The 25540-nt window shown below is 39.9% G+C and overlaps 1 protein-coding gene across 1 annotated transcript in view; it reads right to left on the bottom strand.

The window, feature by feature from the left end:
- MAP2 (microtubule associated protein 2) overlaps positions 1–25540 on the bottom strand; it is a 329228-nt gene that overhangs the window by 99421 nt on the left and 204267 nt on the right. Inside the window, 1 exon segment of the mRNA XM_042447021.1 lies at positions 18507–18795. Coding sequence (XP_042302955.1) covers positions 18507–18768 — 262 coding nt within the window. The 5' untranslated portion in view covers positions 18769–18795.

Below are 25540 nucleotides of genomic sequence, written 5' to 3'. Positions count from 1 at the left end.
GCAAAATATATGCATGTGTGTGTATGTATTCCTAACTACCTAATAAAGAGAGCTTAATAGTAAGTAGGAAAAGGATTCATGCCAAGACTAGATAATGGAGACCTGCGATCACAAAGCAGCGAGCTGAATTAGAGTAGGCTGCATGCGTGACAAAGTGGCGGCTGTGAATTAGAAAGCTGAAACTTCATGGGAGAAAGGAAAGAGGATTACCACAGTAGGGATTGAATGAATTAACAAGAGAGAAAGAAAGGAAGAGAAAGAGAGTCAGAGAGAGATGTCAGTGCGAACATGGAGAGGTGGAATTGGAGGGAATGAGGAAAGAAGAAATTGAAACTTTAAAAAGAGTGGATATAGAATAAAGATAAAGGGATGGTTAGTATGTAGGAATGAGATGAGAGCAAAATTTAAACTGGAAGAAGGGTCAAAAATAGTAAAACAAGACTGCAGGGAAGAAGAAGAAGGCAGACACTCTAGGATGAACATACAAAGACAATCTGGGATATTGAAGAGACAGGAGGAGATTTGAGCAGGATGGTTAAGCTTTTAATCACTGACCTAGGATCTTCTAGATCAGCAAAAACTTAGGGCGCTGTACAACTGGAGTTCTTGGCCAGAGCACATGGGCCTCATGACATGCAACACAATTAGATTTTGTCTTCATAAATAGGACTGTCACATTGCTCTCAGAAGCAAATATGAAAATCCATTCATGTCTCTTTAACGTGAAAGACCATTCATGTCCCTAGAAGAGATTGTTTCCCAATCTCTTCTAGGCCCCACAGCCCTAGGAAAGGTTTGATTAATGTTCACACCCCCTACAAAAGTAATATCAAATTTGAAGATGAAGAAGTCTAATTTCTAATCTTTTGAACTGCATCAAATACAAATCTAAATTGAGCAATTAGATTTTCTAATTTATTCAGAAACAAAATTGAGTGATGACTTGTGACTCGTCAGTCAAGGACACAAGCCTCTCTTTGTTGCACTCCCAGAAATTCCATCTTGCACCCCCTGGCAGTATGGATACCCCAGGTTGGGAACCCCTGCTTTAAATGTAATACCGTAATACAGTGGATCCTTGTTATACGCTGGGGTTTGGTTCCAAGATCCCCCGTCTATAACAAAATCTGTGTACGCTCAAGTCCCATTAAATATAATGTCATAGCAAAATGGTGTCCCTTATAAAAAATGGAATATCAAGGTAAATTTATACTTTTTTGGAACATTTTCAAACTGTGTATGCTTGAATCCGTGTATAAAAAATCCGTGTATAAGAAGGGCCGACTGTACTACCAGGGTGAAAATGATACATTAATAGAATAAGGTTGGGGGGGGGGGGGGGGGGACCTTCAAATTACTTTTTCCATTCTACACCTTCTTTAACCATAACCACTGTCTTGTGCCCTTCTGCAAGCATTCTAAGAATTATTTGTACACATCTTGTGTATGCTGCTTTGCCTTGTGTTTGATTTGCTTGAGACAGAGGAAGGGAGGACACAAATGCAACGTTAAACAATATAATCTGTTTTTCTCAGCTGCTTTGCTCTAAAGTAGATGATACTGAAGGTCTACTGGGAAATCCAATACCAAATTTATGTTATAATTCTCAGCATCATTTAGGCACAGCAAGCATGCAGACTGGATTTTGGAGATCACAATTAAACAGCATGAGTGGTTAATACCTGTTATTTTTTTGAGGATGAGAATGCAGACTAGTTTAGTAACAAATGTTTAATGGGATTCCATAAACAAAACAACTGAAAGGTTTGCAGGACAAGCCTATATGTGTCTGTTCAGAGGTAAGTGCCACGGACTTGTTCCCTCTTTCCCTCTCTCTGTCCCCCCCCCCACACACACGCCAGACATATAGGTGATTATAAAGCAAATCAAGAGCACTTCTTCCAGGTTTGTCCTGGATCCAAGAAGGAGGTAGTAAATCATTGAAAGTATATACAGTATATACTTATTGAAGAAATTAGCAAACAGAACTTTAAAAATATGTGTCAAGAGCAAAATGTTTTGTTTTTGCCTTCTTCAGTTGCCAAAGATGAAACTGGGCTACATACTAGGTGATGGTTTTAATAGAACACTATAACATAACTGCAGAATATTGCTAACTTGGAAAGCATCTACACCAGTGATTTCTTATCTTTGGCCATCCAGGTTCTTTGGACTTCAACTCCCAAAAGCCCTAGCCAGCTTGGCCAGCAGTCAGAAATTCTGGCAGCTGAGTCCCAAACATCTGGAGGACCAAAGTTTGGGAACCACTGATCTACACTTATAGGAAAATCCAGTTTACTTTCAAGTTACCCTGATCAGCAGGGACCACAGGCTTGTCTACATGATCACCATATACAATGAGTGAGTTTGGGAGAATTGTCCACACAGTTCTCTGTTTCATCTCAGTCTGATAAATTGCAGTATGCACAGTCATATGGCCACTGTGTCCCCCCCCTTCCCCATGCATGTGAATGTACATAGTTCTGAACTCTTCCTCCCCTGGCCCTACACTGATATTGCCATGGGTGCAGTACACATACACACACACACACACAAATATCTGGAGTAAATTCCAACTCTTTTGTGTCTGGATTAAAGCCCCAAGGCACTGAAAAGACACAGATTCAATCTGAATCATCCCATTCATTATCAGGACAGTTCCCTGTGGAGACAAGGTGAGATTGTTTTATTTGGCCGGTGTAGACATGATCATGGTTTTCTGCTTTGCCACCTAGTATGCAGCCCATTTTCATCCTTGGCAAATGAAAAAGACAGAAGCCAAAGCATTTTGCTCTGGATCTGTAGTTTAAAGTTCTATTTCTTAATCATAAGTGTGTGTATGTGTATGTTTTTCTGGGGGGAGACTGCTTCCTAATGGCAGCAGTAGTAGCAAGTCTCCAGTTCTGTTCCCCAGAAGTAAAGCAATTACCCTTCTATAGTCAAATGGGTTCAGCAGCAAAATAAAGAAAAGAAAGGAGGATGTCATGTGATTAAAATTTAATTTAATTTATATCCCACCTTTTTCCAACATGGGACCCATGAGTCCCAATTTTGTGGTGAAAAAACAGGATATAAATGAATATAATAATATAACAACAACAACAGTTCACAAGGAAACAGTAATCACAACATAGTTATCAATGTCATTATTTTGTAGGAGACGCAATGCAAAAAAAAGAGAGAGGCAGATTTAAGTTAATTTTCAAAGCAAGGACAAAAAGTAATTAAACGGGAAACTATAAAAGTCTTAAAGCAACACGGGCAGAACTGGTGGGGGGGCAGGGAGAGGCTGGGGATAGAAAGTGAACAGTGCTCAGAAAAATATGGACAGCTATTATTCCTTTGGCAGGGTGAAAGACAATCGTTTCCTGTCAATGCAGCACAGTTCTGACATATCCCATTAGGAAGACATTGACACGAAAATGCAGTAGCACAGTGCCCTTGTCCCTTAAAGCGCTCACTGCCAGACAGACACTGCAAAACCCACTAGGCCTGCAATGCAGCACCAGCTGCACAATTAATCTGCTCTGAGCCTTAATTCCCAGGCTACTAGCTTGCCGGTATGTTGAGACAGACATCTTCCTCTTGCATACGGCCCTGAATTATGTTGCCTAATAATTGACGGAGATGTAGCGAAGATAACAGAAGATCGCTGTTTGGGAAGACCAATATATGTGCTTGTAACAGTCCAAAATCTCTCAAACATACAGCTTTGAAGAGTATCAATTTCCTCTTCTCTTCAAGATAGTATATACATTCAGAGTTTTCCTAATCTAAAAGGCAGCTGTATTTTCTTCACAAATATGGGGTTGACACTACAGCAGCGTGCCAACTGGCAGACTGGATTATTGTTGTCACTTTGTGACTGCTGTGATTATTACACTGGCTTTAATTCAAATTACACAAAATTGTCTACAATTTTAACAGCAGGTATATTGCCCTTATCATGACTACAGAACAGTAAAAATACAACTTCAGAATTAATATGTTGCAGTTGTGGGGAACAAAGTAAGTAAGGCCTGCATAATTTTTGTTGTTGTTTATTTTATCCTCCTTTCACTAAAAACATGTCCTGCATAACACACACACACACACACCCCTTTAAACTCGTGGGGAATCAGTTCCGGACCTACCTGCAAGTTTGAAATCTCACGCATATTCAGGCCCATAGGCTTGAATGAGGTGTGTGCATGAGAGGTCTGCACCACTGGCGCGTGCCCCATTAAGATGAATAGTGGTCACCCCTCCACGGATTTCCAAGTCCACGCATTTCAAGTCCGTGGACTTGGAAGGACGACAGCATATATATTTAAAAAAATACATGTGACCCAACCGACAAATATACCCTCACTGAAGACAGTAAATTTCCTGTTTTTGTTGCTTGCCCTCAGATGCAAAATGGAGTGGTGGTTAGATCCTCAAGCATCCTTTAGGTCATACAAAATGGCTGATGATATGCATTTCGCCTTTTAGGTCACTAGTTGTACAGGTTCATTCTGAATATTGAAAATATTGGTCAGTTCAGAAAAAATGATAAACCTTTCAGATCACCATTATTATTTATTATTATTTTATTTTCTTATATCCCATCTTTCTCCCACCATAGGGACTCGAAGTGGCAAGGTTGCACAATTTTTTGGTCCCCAAAGGACATAGATGTAGCTGGTTCAGGGCTGAAGCAATGCACTCTTGACCTCAGACAATTAGACACTGCAAATGTGAGCAGGATTCCAGCCTTAGCTGATTAATCAGTGTGGGATGGTTTGAATGTGTAGAGATAAATCTTCAAAGCAATTCTGCTTCTTTATTTATTTAGCAGCTATTTTATCAGCCTAACAGGCAATGAAAGTAATAGTAAACAGGCCTTTCCTTCTGATAAAGCATGGTTGCTTTCACTTATTATATTGTCAATTATGCTTCATTTAACTTAGAAACTGTACAGACTGGCCATTAAGGCCGGCCTGGGGGGTGGAGCCGGCACATGGCATCCATACGATGCATGCCCCAACTCCACTCCCAGGCCGGCGTGACACCACATGCCACACCACATGGCGTGTAGTGTCACAGCACTCCTCTGGCGCTGCATCTAAATGATGCAACGCTACAGGAGCTCCAAAAAGCCATGGTACCGGCGACTATGGTGCCCTTTCCATGGCGCAGAATGGAGCTGTGGAAAGGCGAGATTGGGGCCACAGCATGCATTGCCATGGCCCTGATCTGGCACTAAGAGAAGTGGCCTGAACAGCCCCTCAATCTACAAAAGTAACACTTAGCACTTAATCATAAAAAAGAGATACTTAACCATTCTATTTATATTCATATTTTAATAGACAAATTAAATCAATTTTACTTGATTAATTAGTCCGTCAATTAAAAAAAACTAATCCAAATATTCCTTAATATGTGGCCTACTCTGTTATCAAGCCAGGTTATAGTAGGCTGCTTGAACTTACTGGCTGCTTGAATTTATTTGTACCCAAAGAACTGTGGCCAGAAATGGACCAGCACAGAAGAGGAGTTAAGAAGTTAAGGCTTCAGGAATCCAAAAGCCTGAAGATTACTGATCTTTGCACCCATTATTTATTATTCAGCACTTTGGACAGTATTATGGTTCACACATACACATACACACACCTCTAGTGCATTTTATACTCTCTTTAAAATGTTCTCATAATCTATTTATAATGAGGACATGATGAGGATTATTGCCAAAATTTTCTAAGATGTGAACAGCAATTTTATTTTACTTTATTTAAAAAAAAGATAGCTTGTGCACACAAATTTATAGTTCATTACAACTGTCAAAACTGAAGGGGAGAAAAGGAACTGGAAAAAGGAAACCAAGCAAATTCAGAGGCCCAGTTCTTCAAATAGACATGATTGTTCCTATATAATGACCAAGTGCATGGTCATTGAAGAGACCAAATGTAGCTACTGATAATTGGTTTTGCAAGGGTGGGGATTATATGGCCCTCCAGATTAATCTCTTACACTTTATAAGCATGACTGCAATGTTCATCTGGAGCAGAAAACCATCCTCTACTTGGTCATGTTCACCATCCATTTCTCCATGATGATCATACCTGGGGAAAAGGTTCTAAAAATAAAAATTTGTTTTGAAAATGTAATGGTGTGGAGTTTTTTAAAGTGTTACTTTGTATGGACAGACAGTGGGGGGAAAGCCATGGATACGCAGCAGGTTCAGTAATAATTCTGATTTGCAGAAAAAGCTTTATCATCACAAGTGCAACATTAACAAGAGCCTGTAGTTCTCCTTTTCAGAACGATCCATTCCATTCCCCTATTATTCTCGTCTTTCATTCTGCAAGAGAAGGCAGGTACATTGCTCCATCCCCAGCAGAACTATGTTCCTAGAAGATTGTAGATAACATGTTTTTGCTTGGAAATGAAGTGTGTTCTTCCTGTGTGCCTTTCACCCCCAGCAAAACTGATAGGATTTATGTAGTGGCAAGAGGAGTTTTTATATTGGCATGTCTAAGGGGTGCAGCCCTTGATCCTAGAAGCTACACATCAAGATTTTTGTGAAACATATTTCTCTTACATTTCCTCTTTCTTAGGTACCACATTTCTGAAGGCCTTAAGCCTTCATAAAGAGTCACAGCATACATTCCTTATTTTTATCTAAACAAAACAAAGCCAATATAAGGAGCAGTTAATGTAAGCAGTCTGAAATGTACTGTTTTAGTTATACAAGACATATGACTTGTTTCTTGATGAAAAGAAGAACATTATTATGTTGACTGTGAATTCTCCCAACTTCATACCTTAGCATCTACCTAGCTACCTACTAACCTGCCTGTCCCTGTTTATTTTTTGCCATGTTCTCACAAACCGTGCGCAATACAACTGAGCCAAAAACAAAAATGGCCTTGCATCCTTTGTCTGACGGACTGGATCTTTCTCAGTCTATTCATGGAGAGACTGTTCGGCTTCATATGGGTCTGCTCCTGAATGCTAAACAACCTCCCTTTCTGTCTACTTTCTCTCAGTGGAGCTAATACGGAAATTCAGACAAGCGCGCTCACATGTTGGCATAGCAACACTGAAGAGAAAAGCTGCAACCCTTGGCATTCAGATGAGGAACAGCATCATCTTGTTCATGTAGCTGACTGTTTTGCAGAGTTTCAGAGGCACCTCTCTGATTTGTCTCAATAAGAACATATTTCATAATAATGAATTCATAGTTTATGAATGGGTACCTATTAGCCCCATGCCATTATGTACCATGTATCTAATCAGAAATATGTAGATGCTCAAATGAGTTTATAATGGTTGATGAACTTGAAGTTACAGCGCTAGTGAAGGATATAGCAAGTTTAACTCAAAGTGAGCTTTATAAGTTGGGGGAGGGCTTTGCCAATGAACTGCATCAGAACAACCCAAGGCTATTAGCAAAGGACAAGTGGATGCTATAGACAGGCAAGGAAAATAATATGCAAAGCCTTTTGATGCAAATTAATTCAGGGAAAGGCAATAAAATTATTAAAGGAATGAATTTATTGCCTTTCAAGCATATAGGTATGAATAAAAATCCACAGCAGTTTCTCCTAGCTAGCTCTTTGAACTCTGATTCAGGAGATACTAAAAACCAATGTCCCATATTTATGACGTATAGAAAGCAAATCCAATTTCAATGAGAAGATGAAGGACCAAACTTATGTTTAAAATGTGTTCCAAAGTCCTGTTCCAACAATGTCTTTATGCTGAAAGCTATAAAATTTGCTTGCACATTTCTTTGCCAATAAACATTATTGGGTTGCATCATGACTGTGGCAACTATTCTATATCCCTTTACCTGAGAGTAATCCCACTGAACTCAGTGGGGCTTACTTCTCAGTTAAGAAACGTAGGATTGCACTATTAGCTGCATGTAACTATGTCCATACGGTTTCACTTAGACCCAAGTAGAACCTCAACTGATTTCAGTGGGACCTGAGTGCAATTAATTTAACCTGGATCCAACAGTATGGAGAAGAAGAAAGACAAAGGAAACCTCTAATTTGAAAAAGAAGAACACTGTTGTTGTTATTTTTGTTTAAAAAGAACTATAAAAATACCATGAGAGTATGTATGCTAGTGTGTTGCAGCAAAAAACAAAAGTCTTGCAGCCCTTTAACACAAACACCTTTTATTTGGCATACACTTTTGTGAACTGATGAAACAGGCTGCCATTCACAAAAGCCATGTTAAAATGAGTTGCCAGCTATGAATATATTTAAAATACTAATCACATCTAGCAAAGCCAGAATGGTTGTGTGCAAATCCCACTTCTCTTATTATCATAATGATGTGGTTACCACTGCAAGCATTCATAAGCATTCAGGCATCTCCTTAGGCAGGAAACTGCTTGTCTGAAATGGCACCTATACTATTTCACCCTACAGTAGAAATGCTAGGGCAACCATCATAAATTATGCAGAAGCATTTAAAACCTCACTGCAATTATGAGTTCTCATAATGCTTCATGTAGGTTTCCCCCTACTACTATTATTGCTATAGCTGTGGTTAGTATTAGCTAGTCTGGCAGCAAAGAATGATGATTCAGGATTATCATTCTCTGTTAAAAAATAAACCTCTCACTTAAATTTACTCCCCCCCCCCAAAAAAAAAATACGTAAACTGATTGTGCACTGCCTCAAATTGTTTCATGTCCCTCTTTGATTATACAGTTCTGTACTCCATCCATTTCTCTAATCCTAAATGAATGTGCACTTTGTTGTTTACATGGGAATTCCCACTTATCTATAGGTACATCACACAGTGGAAATAACATAATGGACTTCATTTAGGGTATAGGAATAGACAGAGCAGAAAAGGATACACTCAGACAATGAGAGACCATCCCTATTTAGACATACATCTTGAACATGTGTGTGCACAAAGGGAACCTACACCAGCCCTGTCCAACATCCTTGGGCATGTTGGATTCAACCTCCATCTCACATCTGAAATGCTTGCATTCAGGGTGAAGGACAAAAGGAGATTCAAAATGTATTCATTTGAACATGATCAAAATCCTTTTTCAGGCCAGGAGGTGCTAGTCACATCACCGTATGCCCTTGGATCTTGAGAGAGGGAAGAAGTGTGGGCACCCACATCCTCTTACATGCTTTTTGTCCTCACATATTCATGACAACCACCTGAAAAGGGCTCCTGAGAGGAATTAAGGGACCAGTCAAGGGGGGGGGGAACCCATGCTTAAGTGACTTTGGAGTATCAATTCAAACATATTACTATACTTGTTGCTATAGTAACAGAATGAATTATGTTCAAATCCCGTTTAGCTTCTTATCACTTTCTCATTTTTTGGGCTTCAATATAAAGAAAATAATAAGCCCATTGATTTTGGATTTGGAGGTTTACTTAAGGTGACTATACTTGCATTATTTGCAAGTTTCCCACTCACTAAATGAAACATCTGTGGATGGCTTGCACTTATGAAGCAGCTACCACAGGTTAGTGAGCAAAAAGCCATCATGACTTCTCAAGAGAGACAAGTCACAAGTTCAGCTGCAACTAGACATTCAAGTGACTGACCAGAGAGACTGCTAGTGGTGTACACACATTTGTGGATCAGGACTAGATACTGGGTTCTAGTGTTCACCTTAGGATCACCATAATTCAGAAACAACTGGGTCTACTTCCATGTGTTGCAAACCCACTACATAGGGAGATTCACCTGGGATCACCCCACAAAGAAGCTCTTTCTTCACTACTTAATGTCTCCACATAGGGGCCACAGTTTGTTTAAAATACACTTCTCACCAAATTACTTTTATCTAATAGATGAGCTAATCTCCTCTGCACTGAGCTGATGCAGCAGGTAGGGCATTGGGGGCTGGCAATCAAGTCTCACATCATTTGGTGTGTGATTGGTTGCAATTTTTTTTGCATCAGATCACATTTTAAGTCTTGTAGAACTAGAGGTCTTGCAAGATTTCAGATGAGATTTGCCAGGCTTTACACAGGCCTAACAATGAAGGAATCAGATATTTTAGGCTGGACTTTAGCACAACCCACCCTCCTGCCCTCAATACACTTGCTTTTCCTGCTTTTGGCATCCCCAGGCTTTAGCTAGTCACTTTTCGGGGTTGGGAAGGAATTTTCCCATGTTATTGGAGCATGGGTTTTTCACCTTCCCTGTTTTTTCCAATTGATTGTGAGCTAATCTACTGTTCTGTCCATGTACTCCTATTTGTAATTATTGATTTTGTATTTTGTTGTTGCTTTTTGTGTTTGTAGTTATCACTGGGCTTTCCTTTATTTAGGGTCTTAATTGCTTTAACTGCTCGTGGTACCTTCTGCTTATCTATCAGCTTTTCTACCTCTTGCTTTTAGGTAGCATTGCTGTTTTGTCACAACTGGTGGATATGGAAGAGAGGAGGGACATTGAGAAAGAGTTAAATCAGGGAGTAAGTTAACCAATGGGTTGAAGAAGGGGGATGCCTGCAGTTGGGGCGGTTGCATGTGACCACAACCCCAATCTAGATTTCGGATACGATACATTGCTTGACTAATTTGAAATGCACTATGCTGAGGTTTAACTGATCTACATGAGTTTCCACCCCCATGATGAGCATTAGCTGGCCTGGAACCATTGGGCTCCAAGTCCCCTCCTTCTTATTGTTATATACACATTGTATAATTACATGATTAATCACTGTAATAGTTCCATTAAAGTTGTAACCAAGCTTACAACACATAGCCCAATGTCCAGCCTTCTGTCTCAGCTGTCTTACAATATGATTTGTTTAAAAAATGTCTAAGTAGCTTGATACACTCCAAAAGCAAAACTTTACATTATGTTTAATATGCCAATGTGAATATAATTTAGGATGTTTGTCAGTTTCTATAGCAGTGTGGTACAGTGTTCAGTATTTAGTTCAATTACTATCACTTGGAGGAAAGAACAGAAAATAGAATGGTTAATTAGCATCTTATTCCCCAAGGGACTCATCAGCAACAGAATAAGAGCATACTTACTTTGGTCTTTCACAGCATAACTACTAAGCTGATCTAAACATAAGACTCCACGGGATTATGCATGCGGTCTGAGTATGGTCTGTTTTCTTCTCACTATCACTTCTCAGGAGTACTTACTTAGGAGTATCCTACATGTAGTGTTTTGAAAGCACCAATTCCAACATAAAATGTTAATCTGAAACACAAAGTCTAGGGTCACTTCTTTTAAATACCAGACCTCAACCCCCTTGACCCCCGAACATAGAAACAATCAATCTTTCTTTCTTTCTTTCTTTCTTTCTTTCTTTCTTTCTTTTTTTCAGACTCTTGACAATTTCTAGGCCGCAAAGGTAAATATGCAGTACAATGATAGGAAGTGCCGCAATGCTGCAGCACGAAACACCACAAGTTCAGGAGCATTTGTTTTCTTTCTGCATGTTTGTGTGTATGTGCACATACAGAAAGAGATTCAGAGAAAGAGAGAGAAGGAGGGATTTGGAAATGGACTGGAATGGGAGAAAATATGAATATTGATTTTCTGTCAAAGCTCATAAAGACAATCCATGCTTCTAAAGTCAGGACAAGACAGCACCCCCTTGATATCTCCTTGAGAAATAACACCAGGCTTGGGAACTGAATTTCTCACATTCCTATACATCAGCGTTGGGAAATGTGGATGGACAGTTTCCAAGAATGAGCAATGCATTTCAACTTCACTATGAATCAGTGGGAAATGGCTCACTGCTTTGCAGGGGAGGTGGGTAAGGCCCTTGAAGAAAATAAGGGGCAAATGAAACTGGAGCAAGCCTCTCTTGAATCACCCTCATGCTGCAGAGTCAGCAGATGTGGTCACAGGCAATCATTCTGCCTGGCTGAGGAAAATTTTCTCACTATCTCGGAAGATTGCCTGCAGGAAGATTAAACTGTCTGCACAAGGTAGGATTGTGGAGACTAGGCATGGAGATATAGTAAGTGCATAAAATATCTTGTATTGGCTTAATTGCTGCAATAACCCTCCAGACAAAAAAAGAATGAGCATTATTGGATCTTCACAGGGGATTAACAACAACAAGAAGAAAGCCCCAGGTTGCAGTTTGGATAAGATAGCTCCAGCATCAATAACACGGCATGGTATCTTCAATAAATAAATAAATAAATACTTTTACAAGCAGGATAACCCTGCTTTTATTTTCCTTCCAATATCCCATTTGCCTTAACGTATGCATCGAGCTGCCGCTACCTCTCTTGCTGTTTTCAGTTTACTTAGGATTCCTCCTTTCTCCCCTACACTAGCAAAGAGCCTGCTGACCCACCCTGTCTGTCCTGTTTACCATTTAGTTACTTCTTTTTCTGCAAATTTCATGCTGCCTGACAAGGATTGGGAGAATGGTGTGGCACACAAATATGAGAGCTGCAACTTGATGTGCATATTGTTAGGGGCTGCCTTGCCCAATCTCTTCTGTTTCAGTCTGAGAAAAGCTTAAAGGGTCTGTGCAGTATTGCCAGCAAATTACACTGAAAATAAAACCCACCACTCCAGACACTGGAGGCCCAATATGGACTTAGTATTGACTTCTTGTCCCTCACCACAGAAGCTGCTTCTGCTGCCATAAGAAGCCACATTTATGCCTTATTTATACATAGGCGCATTACAGACTGCCCATTTGGGGCGGCCTGTAGGCGCACCTTTCCCCGCCAGATCGGGGCCTCAGCGGCCAGAGCGGCAGCCGCTGAAGCCCTGATCCGCCGCTTTCCGGGCTGTGGGGAAGCGGCAAAAGGCCCCTTCCCCGCAGCCTGGAAAGGGGTGTCCTTGGGGCTTCAAGCCCCAAGGACACCCCGCGGTGGCGGGGAGAAGGAGAAAGGGGCTGCTTGGCCCCTTTCTCCTTTGGTCTACTGGGTGCAGCCATCTGAAGGCTGCGCCCAGTGGACCAAACCAGGAAGGAGCTCCGAAACAGAGCTCCTTCCGGGGTTGCGGAAAGGGCGCCCTAGGCGCCCTGCCATGACCCCAATACGTGACAACCGCGTCGCCTCATTTGGAGGCGGCACGGTTGTCACGTATTGATGGTGGCGGCCGTGTGGAACGGCCACCACCATTTTGTGCGCGCAGAGCGCGCAGAAGGGTTAGGGCGGTGCAGAAGCACTGCCCTGTCTTAACCCTAGTACGCGCTCTTTGGTGTACTTTTTAGCCTGTCTGTAACGGGCCATAGATTTGCAAGTTAGGCTAGAAAGTGATCTTTCTGTGAGCAGAATAAACTTTGCTCTCAGAAGTTCAAAATCCAAAGTGGCATTTTTTGTCAACAGGATAGCAGAAATCCACATATTCAGAAATATCCATTTTGTTACCTTATTTCAATGTGGCATATTTATACACAGTGAAATGGTAGCAAGGACAGTACAGTATATTAAAAAGGTTATTCAAGCACGCAGAGATCCAAGTCTCAGTTTATATAAAATTTTCCTGCTGATGCACCAGGGAAAAGAATAAAACTCTTGTCTGACACCCCCCTCCCCATCACTAGAACATTACTAGTTCATTTGCTTTCCATTTTTCAACAGTGTGTGAATGCTCCAGTGAAATCTCTCAAAGCCACATCAACCATCTGACTCAAAGGATTTTAAAAGTGAGGTCATACTCAGTAAATCTTAAGGGATGCTGAAAGCACAACACAAAGGGAAGTTGAGTTGTGCAAACCTAAATATGCCGCTTGCAATGATGGATTATGTGTGCTTGAGTGATTACGGCTATTAGTTTATAGTGTTAACCCTGTGGTTACTTTTTCTGAGTTTTACGTCCAAAACAAATTTAATCCAAATAAACCACAGTCAAGATCAGAAGAATATGAAGATTAAACAACAGTTTGTCTGAAATGCACTGAGGTCACAGCTCGATAAAGATGAAATAGTAGGATTACAATAATGATTTCTGTACACTGAACTGTATGCTGTTGATTTTGATTATTTGTTATTGTTCTTATTAGTCTCAAAAATGGACTACTTTTCAAAACAATAATATATTTGGTATTGTTGTTTATAAAGTAGGAGCCATATTGTTGACTGATGATATGCTAACAGAATTTAAAAAACAAGCTCCCTTTCTGAAACAGGCCTAACAATCAGAGTAAGAAGGAGGTAGATAAATGAAGGGGAACATTTTACAAATATTGAAATACTTTTGAAAGGCTGAGATATAACGCTGACAGTAAAGTAGATATGGGAAAGCCCTGGACTGTGGCACAAGGGGGCTGCAACTGGGAGGGAGGGAGAGAGAAAGCTCTGTGACAGGTTTGCCTTAGAGTTGCCCTAAATCAAAAATGACTTTAAGGCACACAGCAACAAAGCTTTCCAAACACCAAATATTTTTGATTTCCACAAGGGAGATGGATTGGGCTATTTATGACTTCACAGAAATGACTTTTCAGAGCAACTTTTGCTAAATATTGTACTAAAATATTTTCATTAGACTGTTTTCTCCTTCACTTGTTGAAAGCTGTCCCCCTCTTTATAGCCCTGAGGGATCTGAAAACCAACTCCAAGGATTTTTCTAGAGTTTCGTAGCTGGCACATTATGTTTTAATGTATTTGCACAGGCAAAATTCCAAAAACCACCCAGTTGACTAAAATATTTTTTTAGATGGGGCTCCAATTGACCCTCAAAGGAATGGCTACCTAATTGCATATAAAGAGTATAAGAGGATTTTAAAACATCCATAGATTCATACTGACAAATAATGCATTTCAACATTATTCTTTCTAAACACTGCTTTTGGACTACAACTCCAGTGGACATTTTAACAGTAGTTGTAAAACTGCTTGAGGAAACGGATTGGGGAAACTGCACTGGTGATGTCACAGGCCAGCCTTCCAGAAGGTGATGCCTTTCCAGTCTTTTGAGGTACAATTTACATCAGCTCTAGCCATCATGGCTAGTAGTCAGAGCTAGAGTGCAAATATCTACACAGCTTGCTATAGCCCAATCGACTATTGATTTTCCTCTGGTTCAACCACTGAACCATTCTGAAAATTGGGCAGAGTGGTTTATTAAGAGCTCAGCAAAGCAGTAGAGGAAAAAAAGGGACATGTCTGCATCAAATTCAATCAGGATGCAATCATTTTTAATGCTTCTTATCTGTCTTCATTAAACTTGGGTAGGACTTTGGCTTCCAAGGGAAAAGCAATGAAATATTTGAAAAGATGTGCATGAAAGTGTTTCCAGCTGAAGGGCGTATTTGAGACTTATATGTAACTAACATTTTCATCCAGGGAGTTTCCCCCAAACTTGAACCATGCTTTTATTTAAAGAGAAAGATTTCCAACACTATCAGTTTATGAAACAATTTTAGGGTCTGAAGGTTTTAAACTGTCCAACTGCTGAGAAATTATGGATATGGTTCTCTACCCCCCACCTCTGTAATGCAGAGGTGGGATGGCCCTCCAGAATACAAATCAATGTATTCAAATTACAAGAAAAGAGGTTCCACCAAAACACTAGGAAGAACCTGTTGACTTCAAGAGCTGTTTAAGAATGGTACAGACCATCTTGGAGGGTAGTGGGCTCTCCTTCATTGGCGTTATTTAAAAAGAGACTAGATGGCTATCTTTCAGTGGTTCTTTACTTGTGTTTTCCTGCATGGCAGGAGGTTCAACTAGATGTCAACTCTGTGGTTTGATGTGCTGAACTGCAGCACCCAGTAGCCTTCAACAGCTTAGGCAACAGTGAGGACTGCTAGACACTGACAACATCTGGAGGGCCACATGATTCCTTGTTGTAAGGCAACCTTTAATACATTGTGGTTCTGTACTTGCTGCTAGGATTTCATGAAATAGCACTACCACATTTTCTCTGTGTGTGTCTTTCTCATCCATCCTCTCTCACATCCAAGCCATTGATAATACATATGGAGATGCTAGCTGCATAGTCTTAAACTGCAGCCTAGGTGATTCATAAATCTCAAGACCTGAAGTCCCCAGCTTTATCCTACTCTTTTACCTACCCACATTTCATGAGTCACCTTCCCTCTTTTTCTCTACTAACTTGCTGTTTGACAATTAAGACAAAGCACTGCATCATACCTCATATAAGCTGTTCTGCCTAGTGATGATGATACATAGAATTTATATCTTAATAAATCAAATGTACTGCAGTAAATAGACAAATAATGGCTCCATACTTTGTGCTTTTGGCATAGTTTAATCTGTTTACAATTACCTACACTGTGCCTCTGATTTGCAGAGCTTTGGTTTTTTACCTTGCAGCAAACTACAGACTTTGTTTATATGCAACCTCATGTCTACTCAACTTGAAGCTGCACGCTTCATTAAAAACAACAAACCAATAAACAGACTGGACTGAAATCACAAGATAGTTTTGGACAGTGTTGAGTCAAAGCTTTGGCCAACTTTGCTCCTTTTGTGGTGTAACTGTAACTTTTTAGTTACTTTTATAGTTACAGGTGTATGTCATTACTAAATGATAAAACAAAAATACCACATGGTTCAAGCATTGGTTCACACCACTGTTTCATGATCTGCTGTGCAGGTCAAAATAGCAACAAGGTTGATGGGGAACAATATGTTTTCTACCAAAAATGCCAGCATACAACATTCAGCTTTTTTTAAAAAGTAAGTTATTTTTGCTACTTTTGAGAAACGGGAAAGTAAATAGTAATGTAACTCTTTGGGGTCTCAGAATGATAACAGCAAATAATTACTTTTCAACAGGAATGTTTCACCTTCTGGCTAGTGTTTAGACCAACTATTACTACTTGAGTTCACTGGTTCTATGCACTGATTCTATTTCAGTGTGAAGCAGTTTGAGGTGTGGAGCCTGGATAGAAACTATTTGCTCCTGAAAATAGAAGGATGAATGAACCTTACCAAAGAGGAGTGAATGAATCTTTCCAGATTCAGGTAAATAAGAGTAGTTTTTTTTAATAATGTGGTGTGGGTGGGTGCATTTTATGATCACTGTTTATTTTTCCAAGCCATATCTATGCATAAAGCTATAGCAGGTTCTGAGAAGGCAAAATGGGCTACACAGCTTCACAATTCAAGATGAGTTTATTTGCAAAACAAAATGTGCCTTATTGTTAAATACTTCCTGAGCATAAAACAGCATCATATACAAACAGCTGTGCAACATTATTTTCCCCTGGTGTACTAGTCTTCGATTTATAAAGAGCTTTATTGGGAGGGGGTTTAAAACTGTATCTCTTTCACATAAATCAAAGGGGTACATCCTATTTCAACATTTCATTCTCCTGTAGGACCAGTTCTAACCTCAGTCCTATCACTTGACAGAGCTTCATGTTATACCCTATATAATAATATACATCCGAAGAATTTGGCAGTGTTCAAAATATCAAGACTCACAAACATTAACATTAAACAGCTGCTCTCATTTTAGTCACAGCAAGCCACATGTTCGTCTACCAATCTTCCATTTAGCTCAGTTATAAATTTGACAAAAGCGCATGTGGCGTCAGCAGTCAAATCCAATGTCGTGATTGTAATGGCCTCAATGCTGAACTCTAAAGCAGCTCTTTTTTCTTTTCTTCTCTCCACCTCCCCTCCCCCTCCTGCCTCTTTCTTTTATTTTCCTGGAGTAAAGCAACTTAACAAGCTTGTGAAGAAATCCTTTGTGACAGTGTCTGCCCTTGATTTCCCTCTCCAGGCTTGATTCTATGAAAGGACAACTATGGAACACAGGCGCCTTGCCTTACACTGATGCAGGCCATTGCTCTTGTCTAGCCCCCATTTCTGCACAAGCTTGGCAAGAGCCTTCTAAAATCTCAGAGCCCTTTCACACTACGCAATTATTGCCCTTTGATTCCACTTTAAGTGTTATGACTTCATCCTATAGTATCCTAGGATTGTCCACTGAGGGAAGGGCCTTTTGGAACCCTCAGCCAGAAAATCATCTTCTGGTGCCTCTGACCAAACTATACAAACCCCAGGAGGACACCACAGGATGCCGCTATGGCACTTGAAGTAGAATAATTGTGCTGTACTTGGGTACTGCAAAATACTTCCCAGTCAAGACCTTCTCCAGACCTATTGCCTTAGGAGAAGGGACACTTGGCTTCTTGAATGTTGCTTAACTATTACCCCCCAATCATCCCTCAGGTTGGTCAAGGATAATGTGAACTGGAGTTCAACAATATTTAGAGGAACACAGATTCTCCAGTAGTATATTAGCTGAAAGTCTTCTGGAAATACAAACATGGAGCATAGGACCAAACTGTCTGCAAAGCATATGCTCCACCATTGGCAAACCTCCTTCCCCCGCTGTGTGTTTTATCCTTTCCAAATGTTTTCAGGATATGACCTTGGCCAGGCCAAGTCATAGTGTCCTCCACAAGAGACTCTGGCCCACTGGCCAAGTTAGTGCACTCCCCCTGTAGCTTTGTCTGAGCCAGATGGCCAGAATGCCAGGGACTAAAGAAGAAATAAATGCAATGTTGTTTCCTTTAAAAGCAAAGATTGAAAGAACAGGACAGAGGGGTGGATTCAGGGGATGTTTTTACCTGCAGTTTCTTTCTCTGCTGTCGCTAATTCTCCATTGATCCCATTCTCTTTGGTTCTGGAATATGAGCTCTGTTGCCCACGTGCCCCATATCCTCCATCTTCATCCTCTCTGTATGGAAATCCATTGGCACTTCTGACCAGTCCTTCACTTGTGCCACTTTGCTCCTTGATCTCTGGAGAATGCGAGTGGGAAGAAGCTTCCGCTATCTGACTTGAGGTCCAGTGCGGTGCCTTAGCTTCATCCTTCCTTTCATCAGCCATGTTTCTGATCCTTTGCAACCTTTCCCTCTAGAAATAGAAATGAATGCAAGATCACTGGTGGATCAAGCAGAAACTTTATGCAGATATATACTTTGCAAATAGTGAAATCTATTAAGATTGGGGTGGGGTAACTGTGAGGGGGGCAGGGACAAATTTTCAACCCACTTTGTAGCTAATTTTTGAAGGATTCTCAGCAGCTCTACTCAGCACAGCCAAAGCTGAGGCTTACTGGAAGTTGCAGTCCAACAACATATAGAAGACCACATGATTCCCACCACTGGCCAAGTGAACACTTACGTAAGTTCATTTGATTCAATAGGTCTACTCTAATAGGGATTAAGAATTGGATTTAGGCCCATGATACATGCTGAGACGTATAATTCTGAAGGATGCAATGCCATTTCAGAGTACAAAGGAACATAAATTAAAGTCCTGGGAGTTTGCATATTTCTTCAATGTGGCCAACATGTCCTTCTGCCTCCAAAATGATCAGTATGCTGGGTGGCTCTCTGTAATATCTGGGAGCAGAAACTGGGTCCTTGTGCTTAATAGAAAGTTACTGAGAGAAATGTAGATGAATTCATTATTATGTTGTTTGTAGGACATTTTTTTCCTAGTTCAGAATGCCAGAGAAATACCTGGAGTGAAAGTCTCTCTCTCTCTCTCTCTCTCTCTCTCTCTGTGTGTGTGTGTGTGTAAATAAGGAAATTAATACCTGCCTGCAATACATTCCTGAATATGGATCTGCATATAAGTTGCTGACCAAAATTAAATTTAAACAGGGAATGGTTGTCCATGATGCATTTTTTAATTTTTTTTTTTTTTTTTACTGGAACAAAGTGAATAACCTCATTCATGCATTCTGGATTTGTTATTCACACTATGGAACCACATCTCTCCACAAATCACATCTCTCCAAATCTGTTAGTTTGGTTACTCACATGTGCGGGCACCCTTCCCTTGTCCCCACACCCACCAGCATCCCTAAACTGGTCAGAAGCGTCTCCTCCCATTACTCAAGGGGGTTGGCATCCCTTTTTCTCTCTCTCTCCTTTTCCTCTCTCTTTCCCTCTTTTCTCCCCAGCAGTGGCTGTTCTGCTGGGAAACGAACGGCACTTTCTCAATTGTGGAACTGTCAACAATGCGCATGTATTCAAATTGTGTTCAAGGCATACACAGTTTTATCCTGAGACTATTTGGATATATTCACAACACACTGCCAATGATGCAAATCTTTTTTTAAAAACTCAGAAAATACCCCATTATCAATTATCCCAGGGTAAGTGGGTTTTTGGCATCCGTCCCCACCAACTTAATTGGGTGCATTTGAGATGCATGTGAACAACAGAGATTCAATCTGGATTCATCCTGGATTATTTTCACCATCTGAATAACCCCTAATCTGTTTTTTAAATATCTGTTCTCTCTGTTCTCACCTCAGGTTGGTGAGTTTCAGATCAAGCATTAGCATATCCTGCAAACTAATATTTAGACAGGTATTGGTCTGGGTTATGTTGTACATCATATTCTCCTCTTTCATTCCATACTTCTCAAAGTGCTGTGGTTTATGCATAATGTACTTTCCAATAAAGTTGCCATCATTTACATCAACCCACAATATTAAAGTTCAGCCTCTCCTCTCTCTCTCTTGGTACAATGCAAATCTCCTATTCCTATTCAGAACCGAAAAGGAAGCATCTGAGTTCTGTCTGCTTCGTGAAGTCGAAGGCTTTCATGGCCGGCATTCACAGTTTTTCGGGCTATGTGGCCATGTTCCAGAAGAGTTTCTTCCTGACGTTTCTGTCTGCTTCATTTCTACCCCAGAGTAACAGGCATTTTCGACTAGGCCATATGCAGATCCAGTTCAGCAGTTTATCTTAATCAAAAATAAAGTTGTTTTTTTTAAAATACATACATTTTTGGTCCTAGCTGCCTCACACAGAAATCATCGGTCCAATGAGAAATATTCCTTACACACCTCATACTACCTATCACATTTTTCCTAGTTTGGATTATACTGAACTAATTCAAGGACAATTAAATCATTTTCTGCAGCATTTTGTTCCTTGCACAGTAGGAACAAAGGTCCCCCTGTTCTACCTTGAAGTACTATTTGAATAGCTAAAGGTTTGGATGACTTGGTCCTCATTTGCATTTTTATAATCTGCTTAATTATAAATGTAGTTAAAATCCCCTCAGCCCTTTACTACAAAGCAGTCCTGCAAAGGTGAGAGAAACAAGAGAAAATCCAGAGAAAATCCAATGTTCAATCTGAAGATTTTACCATTTTGTAAAAGAAAGAGCCAGTCATGCAATCACAAATGAAGAATGTATCTATATTTTTACATTCCTGTTTCTGCAATAGGCACTTTCTAGTAATTAAATTAAATATTTGAAAGGAATTCATTACTTTGTCCTACAACCAGTATTCCTTAAGTGAAGAGGGACATCATTTTAGAGTGTAGTTAGTGAGCAGAGGGATTTCAGTGTCTGGAAGATGGTAATTTTCAGCAAGGTTAAATGCCCTGTTCTTGAAAACATTCAAGATCAAACTCTTCCCCTCCCTGCAGAAGAATGACTATGAAACTAAAGAGCATTTATATAGCTCAGAATCACTGTGATAAAATTAAGGATGTAATTCTTCACTAAAATTATTCTCAAAGGCAGCAACAAGTAAATTTAGCAATTTTCTACCCATTGCAAGAAAGTCTTCAAAAACCACATAGTTATTGAAAGCTATTTGCAAATCTTGCACAAAATTTGCATGTTGCTGTTTTGCAGGGAAAACAGCATTTTCTCCATGAAAAATAATATAAATATAAACACAAAATAATATTTCCTGTGCAGAAAATGTCATTTTCTGCACAGGAAAAGCTGTAATTCGGGATATGTTCTGTGTAAAATTCAGACGCGGTTGATTTGTATAGAAAATAGCACTATCTGTGTGAAAAATAATGTTTCAATGAAGAAATATTAATTTCAAAGCAGAAAATGCTGTTTTCTATTAAAATCAACCATGTCCCAATTTTTCACAAAACAAATTCCCAATTAGTTTTTCTTTCTATACACAAAGCAACATTTTCTAGACAGGGATTAATATGTCTGCATTGGAACATTATTTTCCATACAGAAAACACTTGTTTCCTGTACAGAAATGCTGTTTACTGAACAAAACAACCACATGTAAACTTTGTACAGTCTTGAACTGCAAAGATTCTTGTCAATCCAGAAGTCTTCTGATCAGGATTTCTTGACACCCAAAAAACATTTTCCAACAATTTTCCAAGTATTTTTGAACATTCTTTCTTAACTCTAGATAAAAAAGGGTGCTGCATGTCCCGGTTTATCTACTGAAGAATATTTCCACATAGGTGCAAGTTGCAATTATCTGGTTACAAGATCTGAATGATTAGAATTTTTCTTTTACTCTTTGTCCTAATATTTCCACCACTGAAATAGGTTTTGCATTTTCACTGCCATCAACAGCAGGACTAAGCATTGGAAGTGAAAGGTTTCTGTAGGTTTAACATCTGTATCTGAGGTTGTGAAGTTGCCCTGGTCCTTGTGGTACACTCCTAAGATAAGCTAACTTCCCCACTTGACTATGTACCAATAATTCCAGCTCATGGGAACTGCCTTGGCCAAACAAACAAACAACAACAGAGGTAGGTATTTTATTACCTTTTTACTCTTTACGGACATGTAGTGAGAAAATACAGTCAAGTAACAGGAAAAAGAAAACCCCAAATTCACAAAACCAGACTGGCTGTGTTGTTTTAAAAAACAGGATAGGGAGTTACTGAGAACCTGATTCCACTGAAAACTACAAAATAAGAAAGAGAAAGGTATTTCGAGCATGAATAAAGGAGAAGGATGATCACAAAATAGCTTTTGACTGCCCCCTGTAAGCATTTGAAAATTTAGTGATGTCATTTGATCTGGTGAGGACTTCTGGAGTTCTTATAATTTGATTAATGCACTCTTGTATGACCTGTTGTTTGATCAGGTCCTGGTATACCTCAATGACATGCTAATATACTCCCAAGATCTTGAAGTGCATATCAAATTGGCGAGGGAGGTCTGGCATGCCTGTTGGCTGACTAGCTATATGTAAATCTGTCAGAGTGTGAGTTCTACAAACCTAGCTTGAGGTTCTTGGAATATTACATTTCAACCCTAGGGATAGAAATGGACCCAGAGAAAGTTTAAGTGGTGTTAAACTGGGAACTACCCAGAATATGGAGACAAGAGTTTCCTTGGCTTTGGCAACTTTTACAGACAATTTATCCCAAACTTTGCTCAGGTGGCTTTGCCCTTATTAAAAATGATTTATTAAAAATAAAATTAGAGAAATGGGGGTGAAGAGGGGAATCCCAAGCCCTCCACAAAAAATCATTGGACATAGAGTGTCAAAAGGAATTTGAAGAACTAAAAATATTGTTTACAGTAGTTAGGAATCTATCTTAAAACACCCATCAGACCCATCACAACCATTTGTATTTCAAATGTTTGTGAGTGATGTTGCTGAAGGAGTAGTACCTTTACAAAAAGACAATGCAGGGTGGGGGGTACTAAGGCCCTGTGCTTTCCTTTCAAAGACGTTTGGGGGGCCTACAATTACATTGACTCTGCTGGGAGAAGGAAGCTTCTGCTAACCACTGGTATTTACAGGTCTGGCAGCAATTTTTGGATGGGGCGCCATGCCCATTTGAGATTTGGACTGACCATCGTAATTTGGAGATGTTATAAACCCCTTGGAGACTGAGCCCAAAACAAGTGTGCTGGGATAATTTTTTCTACAAGTTTAACTTCAAAATAAAATATCTGCGCAGAGGGGGAAATGGTGTCACTGATGCCCTGTTCAAGTAGCCCCAACATGAAAGCAAGCAGAAGACCCCTACAGATACTATATTTTCTTCTTCAGCAGCCCTTAAATGCCACCACAACTGCACCAAAACAGCAGACAAATGACCCCAAAACTTTGAGTTTTACACAGTGCACATTTGTGGTAATGCTCTGTGCCTTCATAAACTTGACATACTCAGTATGTCTTAATCAGGCCTCAAGTAGAATCAACGACTATTGGAGTCAGAAAACATATTTTGTTTTAAGTGAATCACTCTCCCTGTTGAAGGACAAAAGGTCACACACTCCAATCTCATAAAATCACTACCCACTGTGCCCTAAACCTCTTTAATAGGTTTTGTGCAAGAATGTACAGAGGATCAAGGGATTAATTAAAATCTTCTGAGTATGAATCAGGATGGTAGCTTCTGTTCACTTACTTGACTGGAGTGTCAAAGAGTAGTCGCTCTTCCATTTAACTGTCCAGCAGCCACAGATTATATCCTGGATTACATAATTCATCTAATTTTTGGAAAATCTGATACTTCTGCTCAGTTGGAAAGTGAATATGTGCTACTGGAATCATGCATTTATTTTCTTATTTAGCTTTCAAGAGAGGTTTTATAAAAAGCTACTATAGTAAAGGACTTCATAAAGGATCTTCTCCCCTGAATGTTGACTGTCTATTTCCTTGTGTAATGCACTCTCTAGTCCTCATCCCATTTCTGTCTCTATATTCTGATATTTTGCTGTTACTGATTAAATGAGGAGGATTCATTCTTATACTAGTTTAATGTGATAGCTATTTGTGTTTTAAGTTCTGAGACTGGATGGCATTTGAATTCACATCCCTCCACCCACTTGAAGGAGCCAGCATAGTGTTAATGGTTTGATTGTGGGATTGCAACTCCAGGAGACCAAGATCTGAAGCCCAGGCATGGAAATCCACTGGCTGACCTTGGGTAGGTCAGTTCATAATCTCTCAGTCTTAGATGTGTGCAATGGCCAACGTCCTCTGAATAAATCTTGCCAAAAAAACCATTTTGAAATGGTCTCTATACATTGGAGCTGAACTGCAAGCCCATAGCAACAATCACTCCCTTGCAGTTTAAAATTAGGAAGGGCTCCATCATATGAAACTTCTGAACATGTAAATCAGATACTACACTAGATTTATGTGGTAATATTGGAAGAGAGTTGGGCAATGTGAGTCACATACAAACTCCATCTATTTTTGCTCCCTCTCTGCCACTCATGGGTGAATATGTATACACATGTACACACAAACACACACACACACACACACACACACACACACACAGAGAGAGAGAGAGAGAGAGAGAGCATTCCACTCCTGCTGCTGAAAGACCTTTCTCCAGTCATTTAGGGTTAAAACAAGTCCTGCATCATTTTTCTTCACATGCTACCAGCGCTAGCAGCCTTGTAAGCAACACACACATGTGCACCACACACACATACCTTTGGGAGAACTGCCTATAAGTACAACATTTATCAGAAAATTACATACTAATAACAATACAACAATATCCAGTATTTATGGGTGCTTCTACACTGCAGAAATATTGCAGTTTGACACCACTTTAATTACGATGCCTCCATTCTACAGACCCCCAGGGATTGTACTTTCGTGAGGCACCAGTACTCTTTGGCAGAGAAGGCTAAAGACCTTGCAAAACTATAAATTTCAGGACACCACAGGATGGAGCTACAGCACGTAAAGTGGCACCAAACGGCATTAGTTCTACAGTGTACGTGCACCCTATGTCAGTTTAGCATTTTCCCCCTAACCCTGATTTTCTGAAACAGCACAAAAATGAAATGAAGAGTTATTATTCTAAGAAATACACCTGGAGGGGGGGGGTGGCAGTGAAAGTTTTGGGAGAACTGTTTACTATATGAAATAAAA

This window comes from Sceloporus undulatus, chromosome 1 (genome assembly GCF_019175285.1).
Source record: "Sceloporus undulatus isolate JIND9_A2432 ecotype Alabama chromosome 1, SceUnd_v1.1, whole genome shotgun sequence".
NCBI lineage: Eukaryota > Metazoa > Chordata > Lepidosauria > Squamata > Phrynosomatidae > Sceloporus > Sceloporus undulatus.
Note: the sequence above shows the minus strand (reverse complement) of the source record. Positions and strands in the feature narration are given on the sequence as shown.